General features: G+C 42.3%; 1 protein-coding gene across 6 annotated transcripts in view; it reads left to right on the forward strand.

Annotated features, from left to right (window-relative positions):
• GRID1 (glutamate ionotropic receptor delta type subunit 1) overlaps positions 1-27,112 on the forward strand; it is a 703,469-nt gene that overhangs the window by 564,405 nt on the left and 111,952 nt on the right. For 5 of the 6 annotated variants that reach the window (XM_083740291.1, XM_083740295.1, XM_083740293.1 and 2 more), the window contains exons 6-8: positions 3,899-4,072; positions 16,540-16,701; positions 19,567-19,686. In XM_083740291.1, coding sequence (XP_083596417.1) covers positions 3,899-4,072; positions 16,540-16,701; positions 19,567-19,686 — 456 coding nt within the window. The remainder of the gene's footprint in view (positions 1-3,898; positions 4,073-16,539; positions 16,702-19,566; positions 19,687-27,112) is intronic. The other variant, XM_083740292.1, reaches the window with a different exon arrangement.

A 27,112-nucleotide genomic window follows, 5' to 3' on the forward strand; every position in this document is an offset into this window, starting at 1 on the left:
GACATGCAATTCATTCGTATGGAGCTAATCTGGCCATATTATCAATCCATGTGCTCAATGGAATCTTTTTGTGGCTCTTCCAATTCATCAAAACAAGTTTTTTTGCTTCTAATATAGCATGCTACATCCATTTTTTTTTTTGACCCCTTGTAATCTCCCAGGCCAAACTTAGATTCACAAAATGTTTAGGGGTGTGCGTACCCCTGCGTCTTCCCAGAAAAAACACACTGCTTGTTTGCATACCTAGAACAGCACCAACCATGACTCCATATTGCTGCTCTTCTATAAACCAAAATATGCAAGTAAGGGAAATCCATTTCATGTTTTTAAAGCACCAGCCCTGCTGTAAATACTGCATATAAGTCTACAGATTTTTCATCAACCTCATGATCCTCATGCCTATTAAAGTTTAATCTTCAGATTTTTCTCAGGGACATTTTTTTTTCATGGAACTCTTTTTGGTTTGGTAAATTATTAATGTCATTAAAATTTATAATTTTCCTTCATTACCTCTAGGAAAATAGGAGTTTTTAATGTGAAACATAATTGTCTCATTTTGCAATTTGTGTTATGATAACTGAAGGCAGCTAAAGGAGATTTAAATATTTCCCCTGAGCAAAATAGCTAGGTATTGCAAACACAATAATTGATGTTCTTTGTCTGCAAATAAATAAATACACAAATGGATTGAGTACTGGGAGCCTGAGATGCTTTAAAATAATCTTTGTGTTTTACTTCCTGAATGTTCAGGAAGATTAAATATTCAGTATGTAGTTTTGGCGGCTGAAATGGTGGTGGTGGTAGAACGTTTTTCGCCAGATGCCTCCAGAGAGCATTAGCTGCCTGTGGGATGCTGCCTCTTACAGAAGCTAACGAACAAAGCAAGAAGTAGCTTCCATTGACATAGGCGCTGCCCCTTCCATTCCCAGACCATAAGTTATTGCACTAAGATCACTACATCTCATCTATGCCTTAGAAAGGGAATGTGGGGTTAACAGAAGTTAGCAAAGTTAACAGACAAACTGTGAGAAAAGGACAATAGGGACTTTGAAAAAGAATGGGAACCTTTTACAATGTATTTGCAGAAACAAACAAATAAAAGGACTCGTTGGCAGGATTTAAATAAACATTTACAACTTTATTTACACAAAACAAGAAATATAACAATGTGATAACATAGTATTATATACGAACAGCAGAATGTATCATTTGATGCAATAAACCAGAAATGGAAGCTGGGGGAAGTCAACAGGGAGGGGGAAATTGAAAAATGAATGTTTAGTATTGATATTGGAAATTTGTTTTGAAAATGTAAAATCAATAAAAATTTTGACAACAACAACAAAAGCCAGAAGTTCTTATCAGTGGCGTAGCGTGGGGGGTGCAGGGGGGGCCGGCCGCACCGGGCGCAACATCTGGGGGTTAGGGTTAGGGGGCGCAAATCCACGGGTTAGGGGGCGCAAATCCACAGGTTAGGGGGCGCAAATTACTTGCCTTGCCCCGGGTGCTGACAACCCACGCTACGCCACTGGTTCTTAGAGACTACATTCTGTCTCCCCCATCTAGCATATTTTTAGATGTGTGCTCTATTAAATGTGTTGGTTCTGTCTGTCTGCCTCAATCTCTTCCCCACACCCCTGAGTTTTAAGAACAACACTGAAGCTCAAACACTTCTCATTGTTAATACAGGCAACCCCCATTTTCATGTGTTCAATATGTGTGCAATCATGCACACACACATCATGATGAACCCTGAAAGTGACCAGAAAATGTCACAGGAGGGGTAGGGGGTGGAATGGGGTGTTTGCAGGCTTTTCCAGTGGTGTCTCAAATATACACAATTTCACTTAAATGTGTGGTGCCTTGGAATGTAACCCCCACATAAACTGGAAGTTGCCTGTATAACCAAACATGGAAATAGTTCCTTACTTATGCAGCCGCCCCCCCGCCCCCTCCCCGCAACTATTTAAATAAATACTCTACATGGGAAAATGGTAGCTTTCGAATCATCGTGTGTTTTCGGTCAGTGGCGTAGCATGGGTTGTCAGCACCCGGGGCAAGGCAAGTAATTTGCACCCCCTAACCCATGGATTTGCGCCCCCTAACCCGTGGATTTGCGCCCCCTAACCCTAACCCCCAGATGTTGCGCCCGGTGCGGCCGCCCCCCCCCTGCACCCCCATGCTATGCCACTGTTTTCGGTCATAAGTTGTGAGAATTATGTCAGCTTCTCATAATACATTTGCCACCGAGGCGTTTCCCCTGGCCACAAGAGTAAGCAAATAATGAGACTATTAAGTACAGCTATGCTTGATCAGACCAAAAAGCAATGCTTTGCATGTACCGTTGGGTTTAATATAGCTTGTGTTCATCGGTATGATCTTGATTGGATGTAATTGACTTTAAAAGAAGAAGGGCTGATGCAGAAGAGACACACTCTTGCCTGAAACCCCAGAAAAAAATATCGAGTAATGTTATTCCGGGCACCAAAAATCTCGCTCCCTACACAGATTAAGTTGCATAAAGTAGGTGACATTGTTGTGCCACAAGCACAAGTGGAGGGCAGGACAAAACAAGGTGACTCATGTCAAATGTGTTTTCCTATCCCTTCCGAAATAGCCAATTTAATCAGATGGAATATTCTCAGAAAGCATGGATGCTCTGACAATATCCTATGGCACCTGTCATTTAGAAAGAGGGGGGGGGGAATCTTCCTGGATTTATTTTCTTTAGTTCCAAGAAAAAGCCATAAGTGCTTTTAAATGAGCCGCTATTTAGCTAGTAACCTTCAGATTAATACCTTGGTCTGAAATCTGTCCTCCATCATCATCATCATATTATGGCACAGGATAGAAAACACTACAAAGAATAGGTTCAGATTATACTTATCGCGCAAATTTGATAAGCTGTGCTTATTTACTTGTACATTAATACATGACGTAAGAATGTCATTTAGTGAGGATCCTGATTATTCCCCAGGAACATCTATGTTTCTGGCCACTTGATAGGCTCTGTGTAACGAGTGGTGGTTTTTATGGTTGATTTAATTGTCTTATACTTTAGGGCATGCATGCCATAAGTGCAAGCTCCTTTGATTAAAAAGTGACTGTCTATTCTGTTGATACTTTTGCTATAGCTATTATGAGAAAATATACAGCAATCCAACAAATGTTTTAAATTGAAGTTTCAATTTGTAACAAATGGTGGGATTATATTGTACGTTGCTTTAGGATGCCCCATGGGAAGTGATTCATAAATGAAATTAACAACCACCACAACAAAACAACCACAACTGTCTTCACATGATATGTCTGAATGAAGAAGAAAAATGCCGTAGAAGCATAAATTTCTTCCATTTTAATTATTCTACCTATTTACTTATTACACTTAGACTTCACTATTCCCTTGTGAAGCCTGAGAAAAATATTTGAAGCTATTCCTCATCCAGACACTGAACAAATTTATCCAAACTTCTGTTCACCCTGCCACTTTCCCGGGGGGAAATTGATGGTTTAGAGCTGAAATTGATGGCTTAACGCAATTGGGTTTTCTGCAGATTGCAGTTTGTTCCGATTTAGCACTAAAGAGCAGCCTTCCCAGGGAAACGCAGTGGGGCAAAGGCAAAGCCACTCAGACCCATGCCTAGAAAGGATGGGGCAAGCGCAAAGCTGCTGGGAGCCATACTTTCTAGGCACAGAATGTCCTGTGTAGATGAGGCCAGAAATTGGCTAAGTTTTCACTAGGTAAGAGCACCGAGTTCTCTCCGTCTCAGTTATTTTCTGTTTTTTTTTAAATGTCCTCAGAAATATATAGGTGCTGGACTTGAATAAATAAAAGATTCATTCAAAGTACAATTTATCATGGAAGTGGATTCTAATGAATTTGTTACTTTCCTCACAGGAAATCAGCGACAATGAAATTTTGGAACTGGTGCACAGTGCTCTCGGGAGGATGACGGTCATACGGCAGATCTTCCCTCTGTCAAGAGAGAACAATCAACGATGCATGAGGAACAACCACCGGATATCTTCGCTCCTCTGTGACCCACAAGAAGGTTATCTTCAAATGCTTCAGGTCAGTAGCATATCTGTTGAGTAAGAGGGACCACCCCTTCTCTTTCCCCTGGGAGGAGGTCGTGACCTGTGACTTTACTAGGAAAGTTTCACAGGAGTAATAGAACAGGAGAAATGCAAATGGAAGGACTAAGGTCTCAGTGTGTTCCACATACAGGATGTAAATGGCTGTTAGCCAACCCTATTATCTCCACCCCCTAGTTTCCAAATGCTTTAGATCTAATTTTATTGGCAGGCCGTTGCACTGACTCCTGTCAAATCCTCTTGGGATGCTATTTTATGTAAAAAGTATGTTATGTTCTATTGCCATGTATTAAGCAATTTCATAGGCACAAATGTATTGACTAGGGAAGTTGAACATGGAAATTTTGACAAGAGCTGTGCTGAAATGACTTACCTGGTTTTTGCATTCCTTGGCATGTGTTGAAATTTGCAATTTTTGACGCTTGAGAATATTCTCGTGTGGTTTGGTTGTGTGAATATAGATAAGCGCCACAACCCTAGAAAGAGCTAAGCACTCCTAAGCTCATTCAGAATTTCTGACCCAATATCCTTTTAAAATCAAATAAGACTAAACAAACTGTCATAGCCAGGAATGTGAGAATTATATTCAAAATGTCCTCACAGGTACATTGGATTCATGTTTATACATTATCCCATACATAGAAGCAAGCAGGAAGTTCAAATTGTGGGGAAAGGAAAGAGAATAGGACTTTTTGTTGATTGTAAGGAAGTCATAGGAAGATGCTACATCAATAGTCCACTAGACTCAGGAAAATGTCAGGTACTAGGCTGCCAAGTCAATTGCAGTCTTTTTGAAAAGGAAAAATGAACATGGCATTCTTCATTGGACTTGCTTAAAAAGATCTAGTTCCAAGAGATAATTACATGCTGGAAAGATGATTTTCCCAAGGCCATCCTCCTTGGTAATTGTTCACCTCACTTTAGTTGGGACATCCAGAACAGGGCCTCTGAAGAGGATGTTAAGCTTTGGGTATGTGCGCATCTGATGTAGTGATGTCTGTCGACTTGAACAGCTTTAATAGCTACGAGTGGCTAGTGCTCATGCTGCCTCTAAGATCAGAGGCAATTTGCTTCCAAGTGCTAGTAGCTGAGGAACACTAATGCGAGAGTATAGTTGTACCTCAAGTTAAGAACTTAATTTGTTCTGGAGGTCCGTTCTTAACCTGAAACTGTTCTTAACCTGAGATACCATTTTGGTTAATGGGGCCTCCTGCTGCCGCTATGTGATTTCTGTTCCCATCCTGAAGCAAAGTTCTTAACCCGAGGTACTATTTCTGGGCTAGCGGAGTCTGTAACCTGAAGCATCCATAACCCGAGGTACCACTGTACTATTGTCCCAATCTCCTGTTGGTGGGCTTCCTATACGCACCAGGTTGACCGCCATGGATTCTGGGCTCGAAAAGCTTTTTGGTGTGACCCAGTGCCTACCTTATTCCATCAGATCTCTTGCCAGCATTGTCTTCTGGCCCTCATTTGGAGCCATGAAGCCAAATGTTTAAATAAATTTAGGTTTTGTTTGTTCCAAATCTCTCAAGTGAGAGGATTTTGATGGAAGGTCTTGACGGTAAGTGTATGGGATGGCAGAGGATGAGTTTGGGAGGCATGTTACTATGTTCTGAATCATGGTAGAAGCCCTGCTTCATCACACACAGAGACCCTGCCATGGCAACCTGCCACACGCTGGTTTATGTTCGAGCGGCACTTTTCTATGAGTTGCAGATGTTTCTGGGATGCGCTCTCACTTTGACCATTTTACCCTATTGCTCTGCTTTATGCTACACATTTCTGCCCTGCTGACCTTCTCACCCCTGTTAAACTTTAGGCCTCGGGATCAAGATTGGCTTTGCTTTGCAGACCTTTGATCTGGCTAGAACAACGTGTGTCGGACAGCAGCAGCATGCATTGGTTTAAATGCCTAAAGAGAACCTACAAGTATATGCACATGGGTTCTCTTCTGACATTTAAGCAAGTGCAACACGAGTTAGGTGAAGAGTCTTCTGTCTAGACAAAGCTTGCCTTTATGTGCATTTATTCCACCCAGATTCAAAATCTGTCAAGGTCTTTCACTGGGGCAGTGGCACACCTCAGGGTAGACAATTACATTTCCACACTGTATTAATTTATTAACAAACCTCTAACCCAAGCTATATCAGTTTTGTTTTTGTTTTATTAAAAAAGGGGGTTTTGGGCGGTGGCTGTTGGGTTGTTATTTTTATTTTGATTATGTATTTTGTAGTTTTATATTTTGATTTTATTCTGTGAACTGCCCTGGGACCTCCAGGTATAGGGCAGTATATAAATTCAATAAATATCAATAAATATCAGTTGATCTCAGGGCAAGATACAGCAATCAAACCAAAAAACATGAAGAATAGCCAATAATAGTCATGTTCAGCATAAAATCTTAAATGCTGAGCACCACAAGCAGCAAGCAGCACAAGCAAGTCAAATTCTAAGCTGTTCTCACCATAGCCCAAAGGCCTGAGTAATAAGCCAGGTTTTAATTTGGTGTGGAGGACAGCCCTCTCCCATCTCACCAGATCTTAACTTTAAGGCAGGGATATGTAGTGAGAGGTGCTCTCTTAAGTAACATGGTCCCAATCCATTCAGGGTTCTAAACATTATGACAAACACTGTGAAAGTGGGAAGGAAGCATATTGGCAGCCAGTTCAGTTCCTTTAGGATTGGTGTTGAACTGCAAACTCACTCCCACCTTTTGCACTATCTGCAAGTTGCATGTCATTGTCAAGGGCAGCCCCAAGCAGAGTGTATTGCAGTAGTCTAACTGGGAGCTTATATAGAGCATGGACTGCTGTGGCCAGACTGTCTTTCTCCAGGAACAGTTGTAGCCAGTGGGCCAGCAAAAACCACCATGAACCACTGAAACTACTTGAACTCTGAGTGACGACCCTAGGAGCAGTCTCAGACTGTGTGCCTGTTCCTCTAGGGGGAGGCAACTAGTTAAGTCTAGAGCAAGTCTGTTACTCAATTCCCGAATATGCACTTCATGCTAGGAAAATGGATGTCCCATTCTTCACTCTATTGAACAACATATATGAGCTAAACACCAACCAACACTTTCTGGCTGAGGGCCCTCAACTATTTACCCTGAACCTGGGAGTCAACTGCAGTATCTCTTGCACACTTGAACTGGAAATATGTGTCACTTTAACATATAGCTGCTTCCCACAATGGAGACTAATTTCATCTTAATGGGACAATTTACCTATAAGTTCAGACGTCTTGCCATCATTGGAAGTCACCAGTGATGTGACCTGGAGGCAAGAAGAAGCACACAGTGTTGCACTGCTAGAATGTGAGTAAGTTGTCCTAGACAGAATAAGGGTAATATACTGTTGTGAGCACAGATTTTCAAAATGACTCCTGCTCTATTATTAGTTGTGCTGTGTGATGCAGATCATCCATTACCCCTGAAATAATATATTTACCAGCTAAGGTGTAGGGTTTCTGTTATTACTGAAAAATAATTTCACAGCTCTGTGCTTCTGGTTGTTTTTTTAAAAAAAATGTTATTTCTATTCACATTTTGTGTGTGCTTGCAGGACTGATTTACCTAAACTCAGTTTGTTCTTTTGAGTTTTTATATTTAAAATATGGGATGAAAGGATCTGAGGCGGCTGATGTTACTCCGTCTAAACCCAAAAAATAAAAAGCATTTATAGTACCATGGGGGATTGAAGTAGTTAAACACACATGCTATGAGCTGAGTTACAAGTTCGTAGTTCAAACATAATCTTAGCCATGAAGTCATAGACTTCTGATTTGTCACTTTGGGAACAGTTTGCTGGACTAGATAGGTAGGCTCTTTTAATGTTCATTGAGTGCTCTTACATAAACCAATAGCTTCAGACCTTATTCATCCTGAGCTGTAATATGACCTACTTTACAGGTTTGTTGTAGATGTACGGTTATTTTGACCTTCAGTCTTCACAGCCAACAACAACAACAAACCATTCTTGATGTACAGTAGATATTAACAAGCTTGAGGTGCAGTACCCCATAGACCAAAGGCGGAACAGAAGTCTCCCAGTGCCACTGATTGGGTTTGTCTTTTCAGAAAGGCCCAGAGCCAATAAAAAATGGTGGCAATCCAATAAGATGATCTAGGAGGAAACCATGGTCAATGGTACTGAAAGCTGCCAAGAGGTCCAGAAGAAGAAACAGGGTTACATTCAACCCATCCATTCCTGGTGTAGTCATCCACTAGGGTGATCAAGGCTGTTTCCATCCAATAGCCAGATCAGAAACCAGATTGCAATGGATCTAAGTACTGTAATTACTTTCCTTTAAGACTGCCTGGAATTGAAATGCCACCACTCTTTCAACGTTAGTGAAGAATGAAATATTTGATACCGGACAGTAATTGCTGCCCTTTTCAAAAGCGCCAGCACAGCCTTTTGCCGATGCTCTGCTCTTCTCCTTGACTTCAGCATTGCAAAATTGCACTGTGCAGGGATTTGGAAGGAGTGATGTTTCAACAGCACCAGGGGGTCATATCTGTATCAGTCACTACTATGGCTACTGCCTGCCCAAGCAGTTCCTGATGTTTATAAGAGCAGTCTGTTAGTTTGATCTTGACTGCTGTACTCCATTCTAAATATCTCTTAAGGAATAGGGAAAGAATATATTTCTCCTACTCCACCATGTTAGATCTTAGTTAACATTAGAAGTAATATTGCTCTATGTACAGCCCCTCTGAGAACCTTTCATCAAAGTCAATAGTCCATGGATTGATTCTGGAGATAATTCTGGGGTCTTTGGAATGTATGTTAGTACAGTGGAACCTTGGTTCTCAAGCGGCTTAGTTGACAAAAGAATCGGCTCCCGAACGCCGAAAACCCAGAAGTGTTTCCGTTTTCAAAAGTTTTTCAGAAGCCAAACGTCTAACGCAGCTTCTGCTTGAGTGCAGGAAGCTCCTGTAGCCAATTGGAAGCCACACCTTGGTTTTTTAATGTTTCAGAAGTCGAACGGACTTCCGGAGAGAATTACTGGAACAGTGTAGAAGCTGCTTCCCTATAGAATAGCTTCTTGCCAGTCCACTAACTTATTTAAAGAGAATTCACATAGGTTGGCTAAATGGCCTGACCTTTTTTTTAATGACAGCATCATCTATGAGGTCCAGCCCACTGGCAGAGGAAGAGGAGTGCGGGGGGAGTGCACCGCCCCCGGCAGTGCGATCCCCAGGGTGCCATTGCAGCTGCCCCCCTGCCTGCACTGGGTGCCCTGCCCCCGCAGGTGGCCCCCCACCCCAGGATGCACCCCTTGCCCCTGCAGGCAGCGTGCCACACCTCCGGGACCCACACCCTGCCCCCACCTGCTCTCCATCCCTGGTGCTGGAGCATGAAGCTCTGCCACTGGTCCAGCCATGTGGACGTGCCTTTCAAAGTGCTTTGGAAATAAGTGAAGGAGAAATGTGGTTTGATACAGGATGATAACAGGAAAAGAACAGGAATGGAATTTGTGCGAATAAACCAATGACTGTCAGTCTGCTCTCAGAAACAGAAGCCAAGTCATTTTGTCAATCAGGGGTTGTTGGGGGGTTTTTGCCTAAGGGACTCAGTTGAGATTGAATTTGTGTCCTGTGATTACTATAAATCTTTTGTTACTCTCAGAAGGATGTTGATTCTGTGGGGGGGGGGGGTTTATGCAAGTAACTGAAGGACACTTGTTACTTGAACGATATGAACAACAGAGACAGAGAGAAATTGTTCAGGGAGTTATAACTGTGTGTAAAAGAGCAAAATGAAGAAAAAAGAAATGAAAACTGAGTATTGGTGAAAATTCCCTGACAGGGTGATCCATTAAATAGTGAAAGAGTTGCTGAAAGAAATGACTGTAAGTCTTGTCACTTGAGTCTTTAAAAAACTAGAATGGACAAAGTAGCAGAAAATAGCTGTATTAAAAAAAAAGGAGAAACCTCACTGTCATATGAGATGGACTGAATCTATTTGAATGGCTCTTTTGTTTTTGCTCTTCTTTTTTCTTTTGGGTCCCCCCCCCCCCTTTATGAAGAAACCTTACAATACAAATTACAGAGTGCAAACAGTACATAATTTTTCTTTTGTTTCAAATAAAACAAAAGAAGACGCTTTTCAGTCTGCAAAAGCTGATCCCATAATTATGTCAACCACAAACTTCATCTATTTCTGACTTGGACGATTTTTAATTATTCCAAACTGTAACATACTTTTGGGGGTAGAGGGGGACTCGTTGTTTTATTTTTATGTAGGATAAGAAAGAAAGCCATTTGACACAACAAAATCTGTTTCTGCTTTTTCTAGCCCTTTGGTCACAAAAACCTGATGGAGAAGCTTCTCTGCTACTGCTAGTTTCCAAAGCCGCCTGTGTCATCAATCTCTCCAATTTTGTGATTTTTCTAGAACACAGCTTAGAAAAGGGAAAGAGTTGGGAGGGACTGGTCCAGGAGAATGAACAGTAAAGGGTAAGACCAGGAGGGAGGGGTCTAAGAAGAAAAGAACAACTTGGAAGGGGAATATCTGAAGTAAGGAAGGTTGATGCTCATGTATATTGGTTTGAAACACTGGACCAAATTTTTGCCTAAAGCTTTCTCATTTCCTAGGTCATTTTAAAGCTCGCTTTACAAGCATTTGTGTGCAAAACTGCTTCCAAAAGAAATTGACTTTTTTACAGGATCAAAAGTATGGGGTAGCAACTCCTTGATAGGATGTCATCTAACTTCCCCACAAACAAATCAGAATGAATGGTCAATAAGCATCCAGCATCATATAACCTTCCCACAAACTTCGTACAGATGAGGCAGGAGGAGTTCTGTTTTGGCTCGACTCTGTCTCTTTGAGCTTTAAGTATATAGTAGAATTTCATAATACCTTACCATGTGAATACACATGGCTCTAAGACTCCAGAAAATTCTGCCTCTGGAAGAGTGGCATGTGCTTCAGTTACCTCCATCTGCTACAGTCTTGGCAGATGACAGTTGTGTCCACTCATGGAGTGTGCTTGGCAACTGAAAGTCTTGGGATACTCAGCCTGAGAACGCCTTATTCAAGCAATGGCATCTGGCAATCAGCTTGCTTTCCTAGTTTGTGTCTCTCCCCATTGTCCTCTTGTCTAACTCGATACCTAGCCTTGCTGACTATTCTGAACCTGCCATAGGTATGATACTGAGTCATTCTCCTGCTGAGCTGCCTTATTCTCCTGAAAGATGTTTCTTTTTGATTAAAGGAACAGAAAGTTTGAAAGAGTAACTTCCAAAAAAAGAAAGAAAGAAATTGATCCTGATCTATTGAACTTGCTCAGCAGTAGAACGTTCCATGTTGTAGGCAGGTTCCCCCCTTTTCACCATTATATCCTCTTTGTTCCTGACTGCCGGGTGAGGTTGACAGTTCACCATACCAGTAATTTGCTCCTGGATTTCCAAGTCCCCTTTTAACCTAGTTTGGAATGGACCCTGTATGGGGTTGACCTACACACATACACTTGATTTTGATTTGATTTCCCTTCCTTCCTCAGCACTTTCTGACTCGGAGCTTAATGTGTGAAGTGGCTCCAGTGACGAGCATCAATTTTAGGCCACTCTGGATGATACCAAAACTTCTCTGAAGTGTTTGATCTGGGATTATTCATTAATGTGCGAATCATCCCACAGTGCAAGATTATACAAGTATATTCTGAAGGAAATCCCAGTGTTCAGCAGGGTGTATTCCCAGGCAAGGAAGTATAGGGTTGCAGCCTTAATGCATCAGTGAAGGCCCTTTGCATGTAACCTTCACTGGATGGGGGCTGTTCTAACAAATCTCTTTTCTCAGGGCTATTTTTTCAGCCAGAACTCACTTAGTTCTGGGACCTCTCAGGTGGGCACCATTGCCATTATATGAAAACAAGGGATGAATTCATGGTGAGTTCCTGCACCTCCTTTTCTAGCTGCAGTTTGACATATGAAAGGGAGCTTCTTGTGGCAATGTTGACCAAGTTTCCAAACAAGGTGATGCTGGCATGGTGAGGAGCTACATTGGAGGGTTCCTTCCATGAATACTAGGTCTTCATTCTGACATCACTTGCTGAACATGTTACACCACCAGAGCTCCTGAAAAGATACTCAAAGAACATGGATTATAATGAAGATGGACAATATCACCAATTCTTTCAGGATGTATTATGCAAAAGTAATAAGAAGCACTTTTATATGTGTCTAGTAAAAGGTACCTGGGTCTTGCAGTGGAGATGGTTGTCTTGCTGTTCTTATGTGAATATTTAGAAATGTATTGAAAGTAGCAAATGGGCTTCTCCATTGTGGCATCCTGACTTTGGAACTTCCTCCCCCTTGAAATCAACCTATATTTCAGGCACTTTTAGGCACCAGGTTAAAACCTGCCTTTCTGCTCAGATTTCTAAGCTTTCACTTGAGGTGGTTTTAACGGCCGTTTCTACTCTTGCATTTTTATTGTATTGTGTTTGGTTTTGTGAAATGTTATTTTTACCTGCTCATAGATCTCCAGATGTGGGGCAGGAAACAAATTGTCTGAATAAAATAAAGTATTCCTTCTCCCAAGTGTGTAATGAGGAAAAATCAGCAGTGCTGCACAACTCAGTAAACCCAAATCAAAAGTGGTGACCTTGTTTTTATTTTCTCCTTAGCACTCCTTTTCTACCAATCGAGGCACACTGCTCCTGAGATAATTCTTCAGTTTCCTCTTTTCTCATGTCTTGAGACCACCTGGGTAGGCCTTGCATAGTGGTTCAGGAATTTACATGAATTCCTTGTTATCGTTCACCTCCATGTGCAGTGGGTGTTCGCAGCAAATTGAGATTTGTGGTGGTGCCTGAGGTAACAAATGTGAGCAAGTTTCCCCCTTTCCTCCTTCACAGCATTTCCATTTTTGGCAGCAAAAGTGTGATGCTGTAAATATCTTCTCTGACACCAGAAGAGAGTTGTGTGAGGGAAACGTGTTCACTTCTATGAGTCCATAACGGATGGGGCCCCTGAAAGGGATTTGAAGTGACAGCAATGTGGAATTCTGAATGTCATGTTTAAAGGAGGAAAGGTAGCTGGAAAGGTTCTTGCTGTATCTAAAGCATGGGAGGGAACTGGGGGAAATTAGTTTGACCCTGATCTGGAAACACATTTGTGGTGGTATTGTTTTCCTTCTGTGCGGTGAACTGCAAAGTTTGAAGGGGCCTTTCCGTGTGGAGTGATTTTAGTAAGTCGCTGGTGGAAGATGCAGAGTTTGAGTGATGTGTATCTCTACTTTGAATTCATGTATATTTTCTAAACTTTTTTTTTTAACAGTTCTTGTTTTAAGGCTGTCATGATTTTTACTGATTGGTTATTAAGCTTAAAATACTCAGTTCTGTAATTATAAATATTTTAAATTGTAGATTTCCCTGACAAAGGATCAGAGTGTTCTGAAATGTGATGGGAAATAGTGTATACTATTTTTCCTACCCTGTGCTTTTTGCTCATTTTCTCAATCTGAAATTTATTCGGTCCCCAATTTTCTGCTTAGGTTTCCTACCTATAAGCAGCTGCTTACAGCCGTGCTTCTTGTGTTGGTGTAATATAGCTGCAACCCTATGCATTGCCAATAACGACGTCAAAGGCACCCGCCTTATCTACTATTTGATTTTTGGATTCCCTGCCCGTCACTTCTTGTCACCATTTGGATCTCTGGAATGTTCTATTTTCCACTAACATCTGCCCCCTCCATTCTACCTGCCCATCTAAACATATGAAAATACTTGTGCTTCAGGCATATGAGAGAGAAGTGGATTCTGCCTTAAAGAGAATGTGCACATTAACAAGGAACAAAAAACCTAGAGTGAGAGCACACGTACTAAATACCATAAACCAGGCATGGGGAACCTGTAGGCCTCTGGATGTTGTTGGACTCCAACCCCTATGAGCCTCAGCTATCAGGACCAAAGGTCAGCCACTGTGGAAACTATTGTCCCCCAACGTCTCGTGAGCCACAGATTTCCCATCCCTGCTGCAAACCGTGAGGGAAATGAAAAATAGGCAAGCTGTCTGTATCCTCAAACAGCAGTTTTTTTTGGCAAGGATATATATATATATATATATATATATATATATATATATATATATCTTTCAAAATAGAAGATGTTCAGAATGAAAAGTCTTCAAAATGAAGAATTTTTGAAAAGGCACCACATGTTATATATACATCAAGAAGGAATTCTCTGGTAAATACCCAGGGAAGGGGAATATAGCAATGCAGGAACTGTGGCAGATAGAACATGAAGTCAGTCCTAGAGCTTTCTATAGAGAGAAAGAGAAGGTATATTCTTGGAAAAAGATGCTGTGACTTCCCTCTCTGCAGAACTATAATAGAACAGTTCAAACCTGAGAGTATGTGTAGTGCATTTCACGCTGGCTACTAAAACTCAACTCTACAATGAATTACTAATAAGAAGTGTGGGTGTGAAATGGAATTCATCAGGGAGCAGAAGGAATCCGGTCTCTCACTTTTGGTACATTAAACAAAATGGTATAGTTTCACCTTCTATGCGTAAAACCTGCTTTTAAGTGAGCTACAGAACCCCGATGAGAAGCTCAGTATAAAAAGAGAACGGGGAGTCCAACTAAATGACAAATACTTGCTTGAACGTTGGCTTTTGAAATGTGGTATGAAGAGACAAAAACTGGAGTTGGGTAGAATAATGAGCTGCAGACTCAAATCCCCTGAGGTTAAACTTTGGCTATTTTTGCAGCTCCGTTGGCACTCTGATTTGAGTCTCCTAGAGCTACCTTCTCAGATTTAGTGATATTGGTGCAATAGCATCAAAAGTGTAGGGTAATCAGAGTTTCCTGCCCTTGCTATAATTTGGGCATGGGTGCAAAAATGGGCCTGTAAGGCCAAGTCACAATTCAGAGCTTTTAAAATAATCATATTTAATCTGCCGTCAGTTTTGTGTTTGTAATTTTTACACATGCTTTCAAGGTGTTTGAGGCAAACTCAGATATCAGCTTGCTTGGAGAGTGACTGAGGTTAAAAAGAGAGAGAGAGACGTGTGCATCAAGTCCCAGGTGCATACCCCCAGGAATAATAAAAACACATTGACACAGAATTTTAGTTTAAAGGTTAATGGGCAAAATTTAGGCCACGACTTTATTGATTACAGAAATGTGAGTGGCATTGGCTTAGGCATTGGCAATAACTATAACTGACTCCTGCCCACTTTGCAGGAAGTCTGAAAGGGTAAACCACCAACAGAGGGAGCTCCGTCGATGAAGCTCACCCCAGGGTTCCCGTTGGGTCCTGGCATGGCCCTAGCCTCTCAAGCAGACTTTGGAAGAGATCCAGACCCACTGATTTCTCTAATGGAATATCTTTGTACCCGGAGGGGCAGGTGATGACCACACCTCCCCTCCCCCACATCTCACTAAGCTAATGCCTCACCGCCTAACCTTACAGAGTTGTGACAATTGCTAAGAGGTAGGCGAAAACCAAATGGCCAGTGCCAATCTGCCAAATGGAAAAAAAAATCCTACCTGGCCCCTGTTCCAAAACAGGCAGCCAACCGGTGTCCAGAGCAAGGCCAAAGTGGACACTTAAAACTAGGGTGCGTGGGCGGGTGTTCAGTGGCATGAAGCCAGATGAAGCCTTTTAAAGGCTTTATCTGAAGAAGTGTGTATCTGAAGAAGTGTGCATGCACACGAAAGCTCATACCAAGAACTTACTTAGTTGGTCTTTAAGGTGCTACTGGAAGGATTTTTTTTTGTTTTGACTATGGCAGACCAACACAGCTACCTATCTGTAACTGGAACTTTTAAAGGCCTCCACAATCACGTCAACACTCTCTAATTGGCCAACAGGCCAATGGCACAATTGCGGGGCCACTGTGGGCTCAGGATCATCCCCCTCCCCTTCCCCTGGGTGTGGGGGGGGCATGGCCCACATGCAAAGCAGACGCTCGAAAAGGAGGATCCGTTATGTAGATTTATGTGGGCTTTGTGTCAGCAGCCTAACCTGGTCAAGAATGAACATTTTGCATTGAATTCATCTGGGGAAGAAAATACAGAGATATGGGATTCTGGCTATGGAGAGATGCCAGGTATTGAACTCAGAGGATAGTAATCTCAGTTGACTTACTGAAGAGTCTTACTCAGAGTCACCCCATTGAAACTAAAGAACATGACTAAGTTAGGTCCATTAATTTCAATGGGTTTATTCTAGTAAAACCCAGAATTTCTACATATAATGCATGTGCTCTACCAGAGTTCTGATTCCCTCTGTATCTTGCTGTCGTTTGTGGAAACCATAGCAAAATAGGTAATCAACAATTATTTACATGATGGACTTGCCATTGATTTAAATATGAATCAGTTCCATGCTTGGTTTTGCCTACCCCACTATACCCTTAAACATACTGGGGATTCTTTGACGATTTCATCATATCTATATTACATTTTGTCCCTGTTTTCAGGTCTCCAACCTCTATCTCTATGACAGTGTGCTTATGTTAGCCAACGCCTTCCACCGAAAGCTGGAGGACAGGAAGTGGCACAGCATGGCAAGCCTGAACTGCATGAGGAAATCAACCAAGCCTTGGAACGGAGGCCGCTCCATGCTGGAAACGATTAAGAAGGTAAGAATAGGAAAATGGAAACCCAGCGGGCAGACTGAGCAGGCAAGCTTCCTTTCCAAGGAATCCATGTTGCTTTGGCATGGCAGGATCAGGAGGAAAACGGAGGGTGAGCTGGGGAACACATTGGCCAGGATTCAGGGAGAATAGAATAGAAATACTTTATTGTCACTGTACCACTTGTTTACAGTGAGATTAAACGAGGCCCCCCCCCCAATCTCTCAGTCCTTGATACACTCTGTGTGCTGTCGTACGACCACCAGCCCCGAACGTCAGCTATAATAATAATAATAATAATAATAATAATAATAATAATAATAATAATTTATTATTTATACCTTGCCCATCTGGCTGAGTTTCCCCAGCCACTCTGGGCAGCTTCAAATCAAGTGTTAAAAACAATACAGCATTAAATATTAAAAACTTCCCTAAAGAGGGCTGCCTTCAGATGTCTTTTAAAAAGAAAATACAGTGGTGCCTCGCAAGACGAAATTAATTCGTTCCGCAAGTCTTTTCGTCTTGCGAGTTTTTCGTCTTGCGAAGCACGGTTTCCCATAGGAATGCATTGAAAATCAATCAATGCGTTTCTATGGAAACCGCCTTCAGACCAGGTCCGGGGACAGTCTGTCCCCCAACCTCTTCTGAAGGCCGGCGGGGGGCGAAAGTCTTTGCTTTCACCCCGCCTGCCTTCCCGGGACAGCGGAGGACTTCTCCGCTGTCCCGGGGCGATTTTAAAGCCCCCGGGAAGGCAGGCGGGGGGGAGCAAAGACTTTCGCCCCCGCCGGCCTTCAGAAGAGGTGAAAGTCTTTGCTCCCCCCTGCCTGCCTTCAAAAGCCGTCCGGGAGAGCGGAGAATCGCAGCGCATTTCTCCGCTCTCCTGGGAAGGCAGGCAAGGCGAAGCAAGCCCATAGGGAAAATCGTCTAGCGAAGCAACGCAAAAACCGAAAAACCCTTTCGTCTTGCGGGTTTTTCATCTTGCGAGGCATTCGTCTTGCGGGGCACCACTGTAGCTGCTTATTTCCTTCACATCTGAAGGGAGGGTGTTCCACAGGGCAGGCGCCACTACCAAAAAGGCCCTCTGTCTGGTTCCCTGTAACCTTACTTCTCGCAATGAGGGAACCACCAGAAGGCCCTCAGCGCTGGGTCTCAGTGTCTGGGCTGAACGATAGGGGTGGAGCCGCTCCTTCAGGTATACAGGACCCAGGCCATTTAGGGCTTTAAAGGTCATCACCAACACTGAATTGTGCTTGGAAACATACTGGGAGCCAATGCAGATCTCTCAGGACCGGTGTTATGTGGTCCCGGCGGCCACTCCCAGCCACTAGCTGCAATGTTTCTGTCTTCCATTCAGCAGCCTCATGGCCCATGGGTAGAAACTGTTCTTTAACTTGTTGGTGTGGCTTTTCATGCTTCTGTATCTCCTGCACAAGAGCAGGAGATTAAAAAGGTGCTGGCCAGGGTATGAGAGTGTTCTTCGCTCTTCTGAGGCAAAGATCAAGGCAGATGAAGGGAAGAATTTGCAAGAGGTTTTGTGAATGCCGACATAACCTATCTGGGCTTTGTATCACCTCTGCCCTGCCCCACCCACCAGTCCCCTTCTTTCCCAATATAAAATGAAACAACAAAACAAAAGCCTTGTGGAAGGAGGAGGAAATAACAAGTGCCGAAGGCCCTTACGTGGCATGAGAAGGGCCTGTGGCCCATGTTGCCTGGCAGAAAATATCGCATAGTGTAGCATTGGCTGCTGCCATAAGCCTTCTCATTGATTGCAAATGACATTGGAGTGGCCATTTGCTGCTGGGGATAATGGGATTTAGCAGCCAGATGTCCTCTTTCATGATTGGAGCCCTCTACCCCCAAAGGGACGCGGATGGCACTGTGGGTTAAACCACAGAGCCTAGGACTTCGCTGATCAGAAGATTGGCAGTCCAAATCCCCACAACAGGGTGAGCTCCTGTTGCTCAGTTCCAGCTCCTGCCAACCCAGCAGTTCAAAAGCACGTCAAAGTGCAAGTAGATAAATAGGTACCGCTCCGGCGGGAAGGTAAACAGCATTTCCGTGCGCTGCTCTGGTTCGCCAGAAGCGGCTTAGTCATGCTGGCCACATGACCCGGAAGCTGTATGCCGGCTCCCTCGGCCAATAAAGCGAGATGAGTGCCGCAGCCCCAGAGTCGGCCACAACTGGACCTAATGGTCAGGGGTCCCTTTACTTTTACCTTACCCCCTTCTACTTAGCTGAGGTAAGTTATTTTTCTTTGGAGAAGGGGAAACTGGGAGGACAAGCGGTAGGGTAAGAACCCCAGTTGGAGGCAGCCTGCTGTGTCCTGCTTGAATTTAGCATCCTAGCTTTGAATAGTCATGCTATTCTTACTTGCAACTCTAGGCATGAAGAATGAGAAGTGTGGTTTTGTGTTCTAGGTTGTGGTCAGTCCCCAACATTATCCAGACATGCCAAGTATGGCTTATATCTCCACAAGGCCCCAGCAGAATTCTGTTTTAGATCCATTTTTTATTATTATTTTTTTTGCTCTTTTGGCAGTTCTAGTGTGTGTTAAATCTCCCACAGGTGCTTATGAGTATTAAATGGTCTTTGCCAACATTCTCTAGTTTCTTTACAGAATGGGTTCCTTTAAAAACAGGATTATTATTTTTCATTGATGTAGATTAAGATCATACAATGTACAATTTACATAAAAAAATTATTTATTTTAGAAAATGGGTTCTATTTTTAGAAAATGGGTTCTTGTGTTTGTAGACTATTGTGAGCATTTGTGGTGCTTCTGATACATGATGCTACTTTCAGTTTCATTACACTACTTTTGTGATCTATATAATAAATGTCCTAAAACTGATGACCTTGTTTCCTCAGGGTCACATCACTGGTCTCACAGGTGTTATGGAGTTCAGAGAAGATGGTGCCAACCCCTACGTCCAGTTTGAAATCCTTGGAACCAGCTACAGTGAAACATTCGGGAAAGATGTGCGGAGGGTAACAATGTTTTCTCTTTTTTCTGCTTTTCTGTTCACACAGAAGGAGAGTTACATTCTAATTCCCTAGGGATAATGCTACCATTTTAGAACAACTGGTGGAACTGATCTTGCTCACAGCACTAAAGTCGTTAGCTGTGGAAATAATATTTTCTAATTTCTCACACACCTAAGCCTTGAAAGATAACAATTTTAGGCTGTCAGGATGGAGTCCAGAAAATTGTTCTCAAATGTGCTATTTTCCTTAAAATATTCCAACACTGAGACAGTGAGCGTAATTGTGAAAATGTTAAGCTCTACTTGTAGGTATTTCCAGGTGAATTATAGTATAATTGGTATAACTAAGACCTGTCCTACTTGGGAAACAAAATGTGATATTTTATTTCTAGTCCCTGTAAAATCTTTCAATGCAGAGACAGGGTGTTATACTGAAAGAAAGATATGACTATGTAGAAGAGGGGGGGGGAATTATTTCTGTTCCCCAAGGCAGCTTACATTTTCTTAAAAATCAAATACAATTAGAGTGGGGCTCTTGCATTTCAGCTGTTTAACATTAGCCTGTGTTGCCTTTTTAAAAAAGAACCACCTTGACCAGGGCAAAAATTTATTTGAAACACAGCAATTTGGGATGTTTCAGGGAGAAATCACGGGTAGGCAAAGGATTTCACACTCTCAAGACCTCTCTTCTACCCTGTAAAACTTTCTGTTCCCAAGGGTCCTCTGCAATAGAGATGCAACCATCTATCATTGCGTATATCCACAGTGTAACATGTAGGTTGGGGTCTTAGAAGGAAATGCATAAGTAGGTGAAGCCTGATAGAGATTCAAGCAATAGAATGATTTGTCAATCTGCTTGGAACCTGAGTGTAACTTTCTCATTGTGTATGTAGCTGTCTGACCTGTCGCATTTTAGTTTTGAGAAATCCATACAGAATTAGGCTCCTGCTGTTGGGGGGAAATCAGTGCCTTCTGGGATCTGGAGCTACTGAAATGAAAAGCTGCTATGTGAAAGCAAAATGAATTAATCAATAATTAGTGGGAAAGGTGTGAGAGGATGGAGTCTGTGGTTTAGTTGTCATGTGACGAAAGTATATCTCAAGAAAGGTCGTGCCAGAAAACCAAAGACTCAGCAGTTAATTGAACTTGTGCTGATGGGTTTTTGAATGAGGACATTGTGAGAAGGAGGAGTTGGGAGACTGATGGAAAGGGAGGAGAGGAAGATAAATTAAGGTCCTGAATTCAAGTAAAGTTTAAGGGTGAATTGAGGCAAAGCCAACTGCCTTTTTTTCACTGAAAAATTTCATGGTTCTCTTTATTTTCACTGTGATTGTTGTTCCCACCCCTTTATTCTCCAAAGTGCCTATATCTCCATCTACTCTTCCACCCACCCCCAGTAAAGGAAAATAAAATGGCTATGTGCTGTGTTGGTGTTGACCTTTAAAGCCCTAAATGGCCTCGGCCCAGTATACCTGAAGGAGTGTCTCCACCCCCATCATTCTGCCCGGACACTGAGGTCCAGCGCCGAGGGCCTTCTGGCGGTTCCCTCACTGAGAGAAGCTAAGCTACAGGGAACCAGGCAGAGGGCCTTCTTGGTAGTGGCGCCCACCCTGTGGAATGCCCTCCCATCAGAGGTCAAAGAGATAAACAATGATCAGACTTTTAGAAGACACCTTTAGGCAGCCCTGTTCAGGGAATTTTTTAATGTGTGACATTTTAATGTATTTTTAATATTTGTTGGAAGCTGCCCAGAGTGGCTGGGGAAACCCAGCCGGATGGGCGGTGTACAAATAATAAATTACTATTGCTATTCAGGTGCGACTCAAATTAGGCTGGACACAGTCCACTTGTGGGTTCCAACCAACCAGTTGAGACCAATGCTTTATAATACGTCTTGGTTAGGTTCTAAAGTCAGTAGGTAAGCTGAAAACCATGTATAGTCAAAATAATATTCAATTGTCCCCAAAGTGCACTCTTGAACTTTGGGCTCAGGGAAGTCTTCCAGCTCACTCACTCTTCCTCATCTGGTTGGGGGCACTGCTACATGCCAACAGTGCCCTCCTCAGTCCCTGTGCCTTCTTGGGGCCAGTGAGCAGGAACTGCATGGATCGATGAAGGGAGAGAAGGGCTTTCCTGACTTCTCCTCTGGCTGGTGGAGCTCTGGTACATGTTGGCTACTAGCTAGCTGTCATGGGGCAAGGAGAACTGTTATGTACTGAGTTGAATAGGATCCAAAATGAAGCAGTCTGATTGGTCCTAGAACAATAGAATTCAGAATGCAGCAGTCTGATTGGTCCTAGAACAATAGAATCCAGAATGCAGCAGTCTGATTGGTCCACAGGAGCCACCCAACCCAGCTCCAGGTGGAAAGGACCATTCCTTTCCACCTGGACCAATCCGCAACCTGATTGGCCTACAGGAGAATCCCGGAATTAGCCAATTAAGTGGGGCCCATTGTGTAAATAATGTATATAAAGCAGACATTCTGGGGGAACTTCCATTCCTTCTCACCACTATGAGCTGAATAAAGAGCATGAAATCCACTCTCGACTCTGAGTATATTTCAAGAACCTTGGGTTCTCCTTCTCCATCTCTTTGCTGCCTCTCCACAGGCAAGTGACCAGCAGAAAGAACCTTCCAAAAGGGGGAAGAATCCAGGAAAGGATTAAAAAAAAAGTAGGAGGAAGAAGGTAGGCAGATAGAGACAATGTCAAGCAGGTCCCATTGAGGCAGAATGAAAAGGCTGGAGTGGATCCTTCAACTGGCAAATGAGATCAGAGGGCAGGGCGACTGGTGCCACTGCCCTGAGTGCCAGGCCTAGGGAACACTGCAGGGTGTCACAACTATGATGCAGTGAATTCAGCAGAATGGAAGGCAAGAGGTGGGGGGGCCACCAAATTTTGGTCTCACACAGGGTGCCATTGAAGTCTGAAAACCAAAGTCCACCCCAATGGGATCCTATAAGAGGGAAGGAGGAACAAGGGAAGCGATAGGGTTCCTTGACACTTTTGTGGGAGCTGCTGCTAAATCCGTATAGTTGAATTTACATAAATTAAATGTGTGTATGATGCAGCTCTGTTGTACACATTTCTACTAGTTTCGTTTCACAACATTGTGCTTTCTTTTCATTTTTCAAGCAAGCCTTATCAGTTGTTTCTCAAGGTATTCAGAACGGAGGCAAAACTGCCATCTCACACACATGCCGTATTTTACAAGAAACATTCTGTTTCCAGTGATAACATTTATCATTGGATATTCATTTGTGTCATTTCAAACACTTTTTTTTTTTAAAAAAAGCTTCATTTTCTTTAAATATCATCTGTTTCTTAGAATCAGCCTTACTGTTTCCCTTAGCACTTTCCCAAGCAGATTGCAGAAATCACTTCTGGTAGTGTTTGTGATTTCGCTTGGTTGGGGTTGAAGTCTTGCTTTTTGATGCTTTTCATTCCTGTTACTATTTTAAACAAAATCTTGCCACTGCTGAAGCAGCTGGTTTTAAAAACAAGACATAATGTTTGGGGTATATGCCATGTAAAACTGGATATAATTCTTTTCAGAAACTTGAAGATAATACAATACAGTGGTACCTCAGGTTACATGTGCGTCATGTTACATTCGCTTCAGGTTACAGACTCCGCTAACCCAGAAATATTACCTCGGGTTAAGAACTTTGCTTCAGGATGAGAACAGAAATTGTGCTCCGGCGGCGTGGTGGCAGCAGGAGGTCCCATTAGCTAAAGTGGTGCTTCAGGTTAAGAATAGTTTCAGGTTAAGAACGGACCTCCGGAATGAATTAAGTACTTAAGCCGAGGTACCAATGTAGAGCCATTATTATCACTGTATTTGCCTGGATATTTTTTCTTAAGGCCTACTGTGACCTCTGATCAAATAGGTTATATAGTGCTTTAAAAACATCAAGTTCCTACTTACTCAGAAAGAAATGCATGAATCTGCCAATTTCAGTTTCTCTCTCCCCCTGCCATCTGAAATTCAGTTCTCCAAATTTCCAGCAGAGTTTGTGCAATTCACCTGCATTTCCTCTAGCATACACATTTTTGTATACAATTTTGCCCAATGCACACATATCTGCAAAGCAATCTCCCCATATCTAATGCATTTCTGCATGTTATTTTCACTCATGTATACACCCTCAACGCACATCTTACTACATAGCATTTCCATTGTTGTACCAGAGAGCTGCGTTGAAAAATTCAGAAAGCAACTAATTTTAAAGGTTGACCATGTTTCAGTTTGCAACCCCCCCCCCCCCCCCGAATAACGTTTTGTATTTTTGAACTTCTGAGCAATGCTAGCTCTATCATACTAGTTTGATTGCTGGGGATGAAGTCATTTTAAGTGTGGTGAAGCTGGTATGATTGAGGCCTTGTTATCTGATATTTGCTACTTGAAGCCCTTTTTACTGGTGCTGATGGGTGTTGAATCTGGGACATTTTCTGAATATCAACCATGTGCTGTGTCACTGACCTATGGATCCAGTGGCTTCAATATCCCTCTGCATTTTTCAGTTGTGTTTAACTAGGAGCTTGTAGTTCAAGATAAGGTGATGATATAGCAGTCTCTCTCCTTGTCCCTCCCTCGCCCTCTCTCTCTCTCTGTGTGTGCGCGTATGCATGCTTTAGTGATGACAGTCCATGTTAGGTATTTTGGTTCTGATTTGCATCTGTATTTCTGCTGGTACCCAAATTATATTAATCATGACCATGTGGTGTGGGGTTCGAAAAGGTGTACCACATTCTATGCTCAGTTATGAGTCAGTATAAGAAGGGAGTTATTATGAGAGGGCCACTTTCTGGAGATGATTGAGACAAGGGGTTAAACTTCCAACCATCTTCCCAAAGTGCTGCCAGGGAGTCCCATCACGCAATCACCACTTCTTCCAAGTATACCTTGTGCCTGTCAGCTGAGGGAGACACTGATACTATTCAAAGTGTTAGATTTGACGCTGAGGTCTAGTTATCGCCACCTAGTCTTTGTACATACTAGCAGATCTCTTTTGTTATTGAATTCTTTGGAGATATGATCCTCCCACGGCAACGCTAACAAGATTAGCTTATTTCAATAATTAAGTGCTTCCTTTTACTGCTTTGCGAACTGTGACACTCCCTAGATAGTTGAAAATCTACTGAGATCGTAAATGAAAATCATGATATACCGGAAGGTGGATGGTGGTATGAAATGGGGGGAAACTTATAACAGAAAGTGTTTCCCAATTTAGCTATGTGATTGCAAAATAAACTCCACAATTTTTTAGAAAATACTCGTAAAAGTTCTGCAATAATAAAGTGGTGAATGGTTATGGGCAAGCCTTCATTTTCAGTATAAAAATCAGGCCTCAAAGCTCCTTCCCAAGGTGTGTAATTCTAGGTTTACATTTTTCAAGATGCTACACAGGGGATCTTGTATTAGAATTTCCCATGGGTTTCGTTTAACTAATTAGAAGCTCATCTGGGAAAGAAGCACTAAGGTGTTTAATCCTTTCCTCCTGTGTCCTTTCCCAAATCTGCAATCCTCTTCCAAAGCTGATATTAGCTGAGGAAGCGGGTGGGGTCGGGTGTGGGAATGTAACTGGCAGCTCATAGAGCTATTTAGTTCTAGGAAAAGGGAGTGCAAAAAATGTGCATGTTAATCACACTCACACAATGTGTGCAACCAGGTAAAAAATGTGTAGATTAGTGAGGAACAGATTGGAAGTACCCTCAACACAGTGTGTACATGCCTTTTCCACTTCAGGGACAAGTTCAAAAACAAGCAGGCCTTCTAGTTTGCAGTTGTGGGAGGCACAGAAAAGCTGGTTGTGGAAGGCACAGAAAAATAGCTCTCATATATCTACCCTTCAGAAAATAGAAAGACTTCCTGCCTGGCTGAAGCATAGAGATAGAAACAAGGCTGAGCAACCCAGGATTCAAACTGAAATAAAATGTAAATCTGACCTGCATATTGTGAAGCCCGCAGTTAACCACACTTAAGAAAACTACATCTCTTCCAGCCCGGGCCATTCTGTCAGTCAGAGCATCGGCAGAAAGAGAATCACCAGATTGCCTAGGAAATTGGGTGACTTCCCTCTCCTGCAGCCATCACGATGCTGTGTGATTCTCTCACTCACTTCCAGCCAGTACAGTGGTACCTCAGGTTAAGAACTTAATTTGTTCTGGAGGTCCGTTCTTTTTTTTTTAAAAAAAAAAATAATTTTTATTAACAGAACAATCAAATCACGTTAATTCCAAATTACAAAGCCAAATTTTAAATTTTTGTTGGGGGTACCCATATTTCAAGTTCCGAAAGGGATCCAATCATCTTGTTGCTGCTGCTTTGATGTCTACAAATCTGTCCAAATGATGTTCACAATTCTATCCAATCCTTCCTTGTTGTTTTCCACATCTCTTTTTGTTGTTTTCATATATTTTTCCTTTTTCTTTGTGACCTCTGATAGTCTCCACAAGCGAGTTGAAACCAATTGTAGTCCTGTGTGGGTTTTTCCATTCATCCAAGGGTCTCTGGAGGTCCGTTCTTAACCTGAAACTGTTCTTAATCTGAGGTACCACTTTAGCTAATGGGGCCTCCCGCTGCCGCTGCACCGCCACCGCGCAATTTCTGTTCTCATCCTGAAGCAAAGTTCTTAACCCGGAGTACTATTTCTGGGTTAGTGGAGTCAGTAACCTGAAGCGTCTACACCCCAAGGTACCACTGTACTGTATTATGAGTTGCAACATAGCATAGGCTAGAAAAGAAGCACTTCCTTCCTTTGGCTCAATGGGTAGACTCCGCCCTTTTTCAAAGCCCCTTCCAAGTATTAACAAATGAGGCTGCAAAGGAAGGTGTGGAGCTTTGGCTCAATCCTACTTTTCTTTTATATATATATATATATATATATATATATATATATATATATAATTTTTATTTTAAAAAAAATCATTATATCAATTCCAATATCAAACAAATTTTCACAAATTTCAGTTTTTGGACTTCCATCGGCTTCACTGTCAAACATCCATATTTTCCCATTTTTACACATTTTCTAAGTTTAATATTGCATTTTAATATTACTTTTTCAATCCTCTTTCTGTTTAACAATATTCCTCTGCCTTTCACAAAGCCTCTTTAAATCCCACTAGCGTTGTTTGTTCATCACATATGCTTTTCAGATATTCAGTAAATTTTCCCCAGTCCTCGATGAACTTGTGGTCCCGTTGATATCTAATCTTCCCAGTTAGTTTGTCCAGTTCAGCATAGTCCATAAGTTTCATTCTCCATTCTTCAAGTGTCGGTATTTCTTCCTGTTTCCATTTTTGGGCCATTAATATTCTTGCTGCTGTAACTGCGTATTGAAAGAGTTTATTGTCCCTTATTTCACTTCCTATTATTCCTAACAGAAATGCTTCGGGTTTTTTTACAAATGTATATTTCAACAT

This window comes from Podarcis gaigeae (genome assembly GCF_964106915.1).
Source record: "Podarcis gaigeae genome assembly, chromosome: 5".
Lineage (NCBI taxonomy): Eukaryota > Metazoa > Chordata > Lepidosauria > Squamata > Lacertidae > Podarcis > Podarcis gaigeae.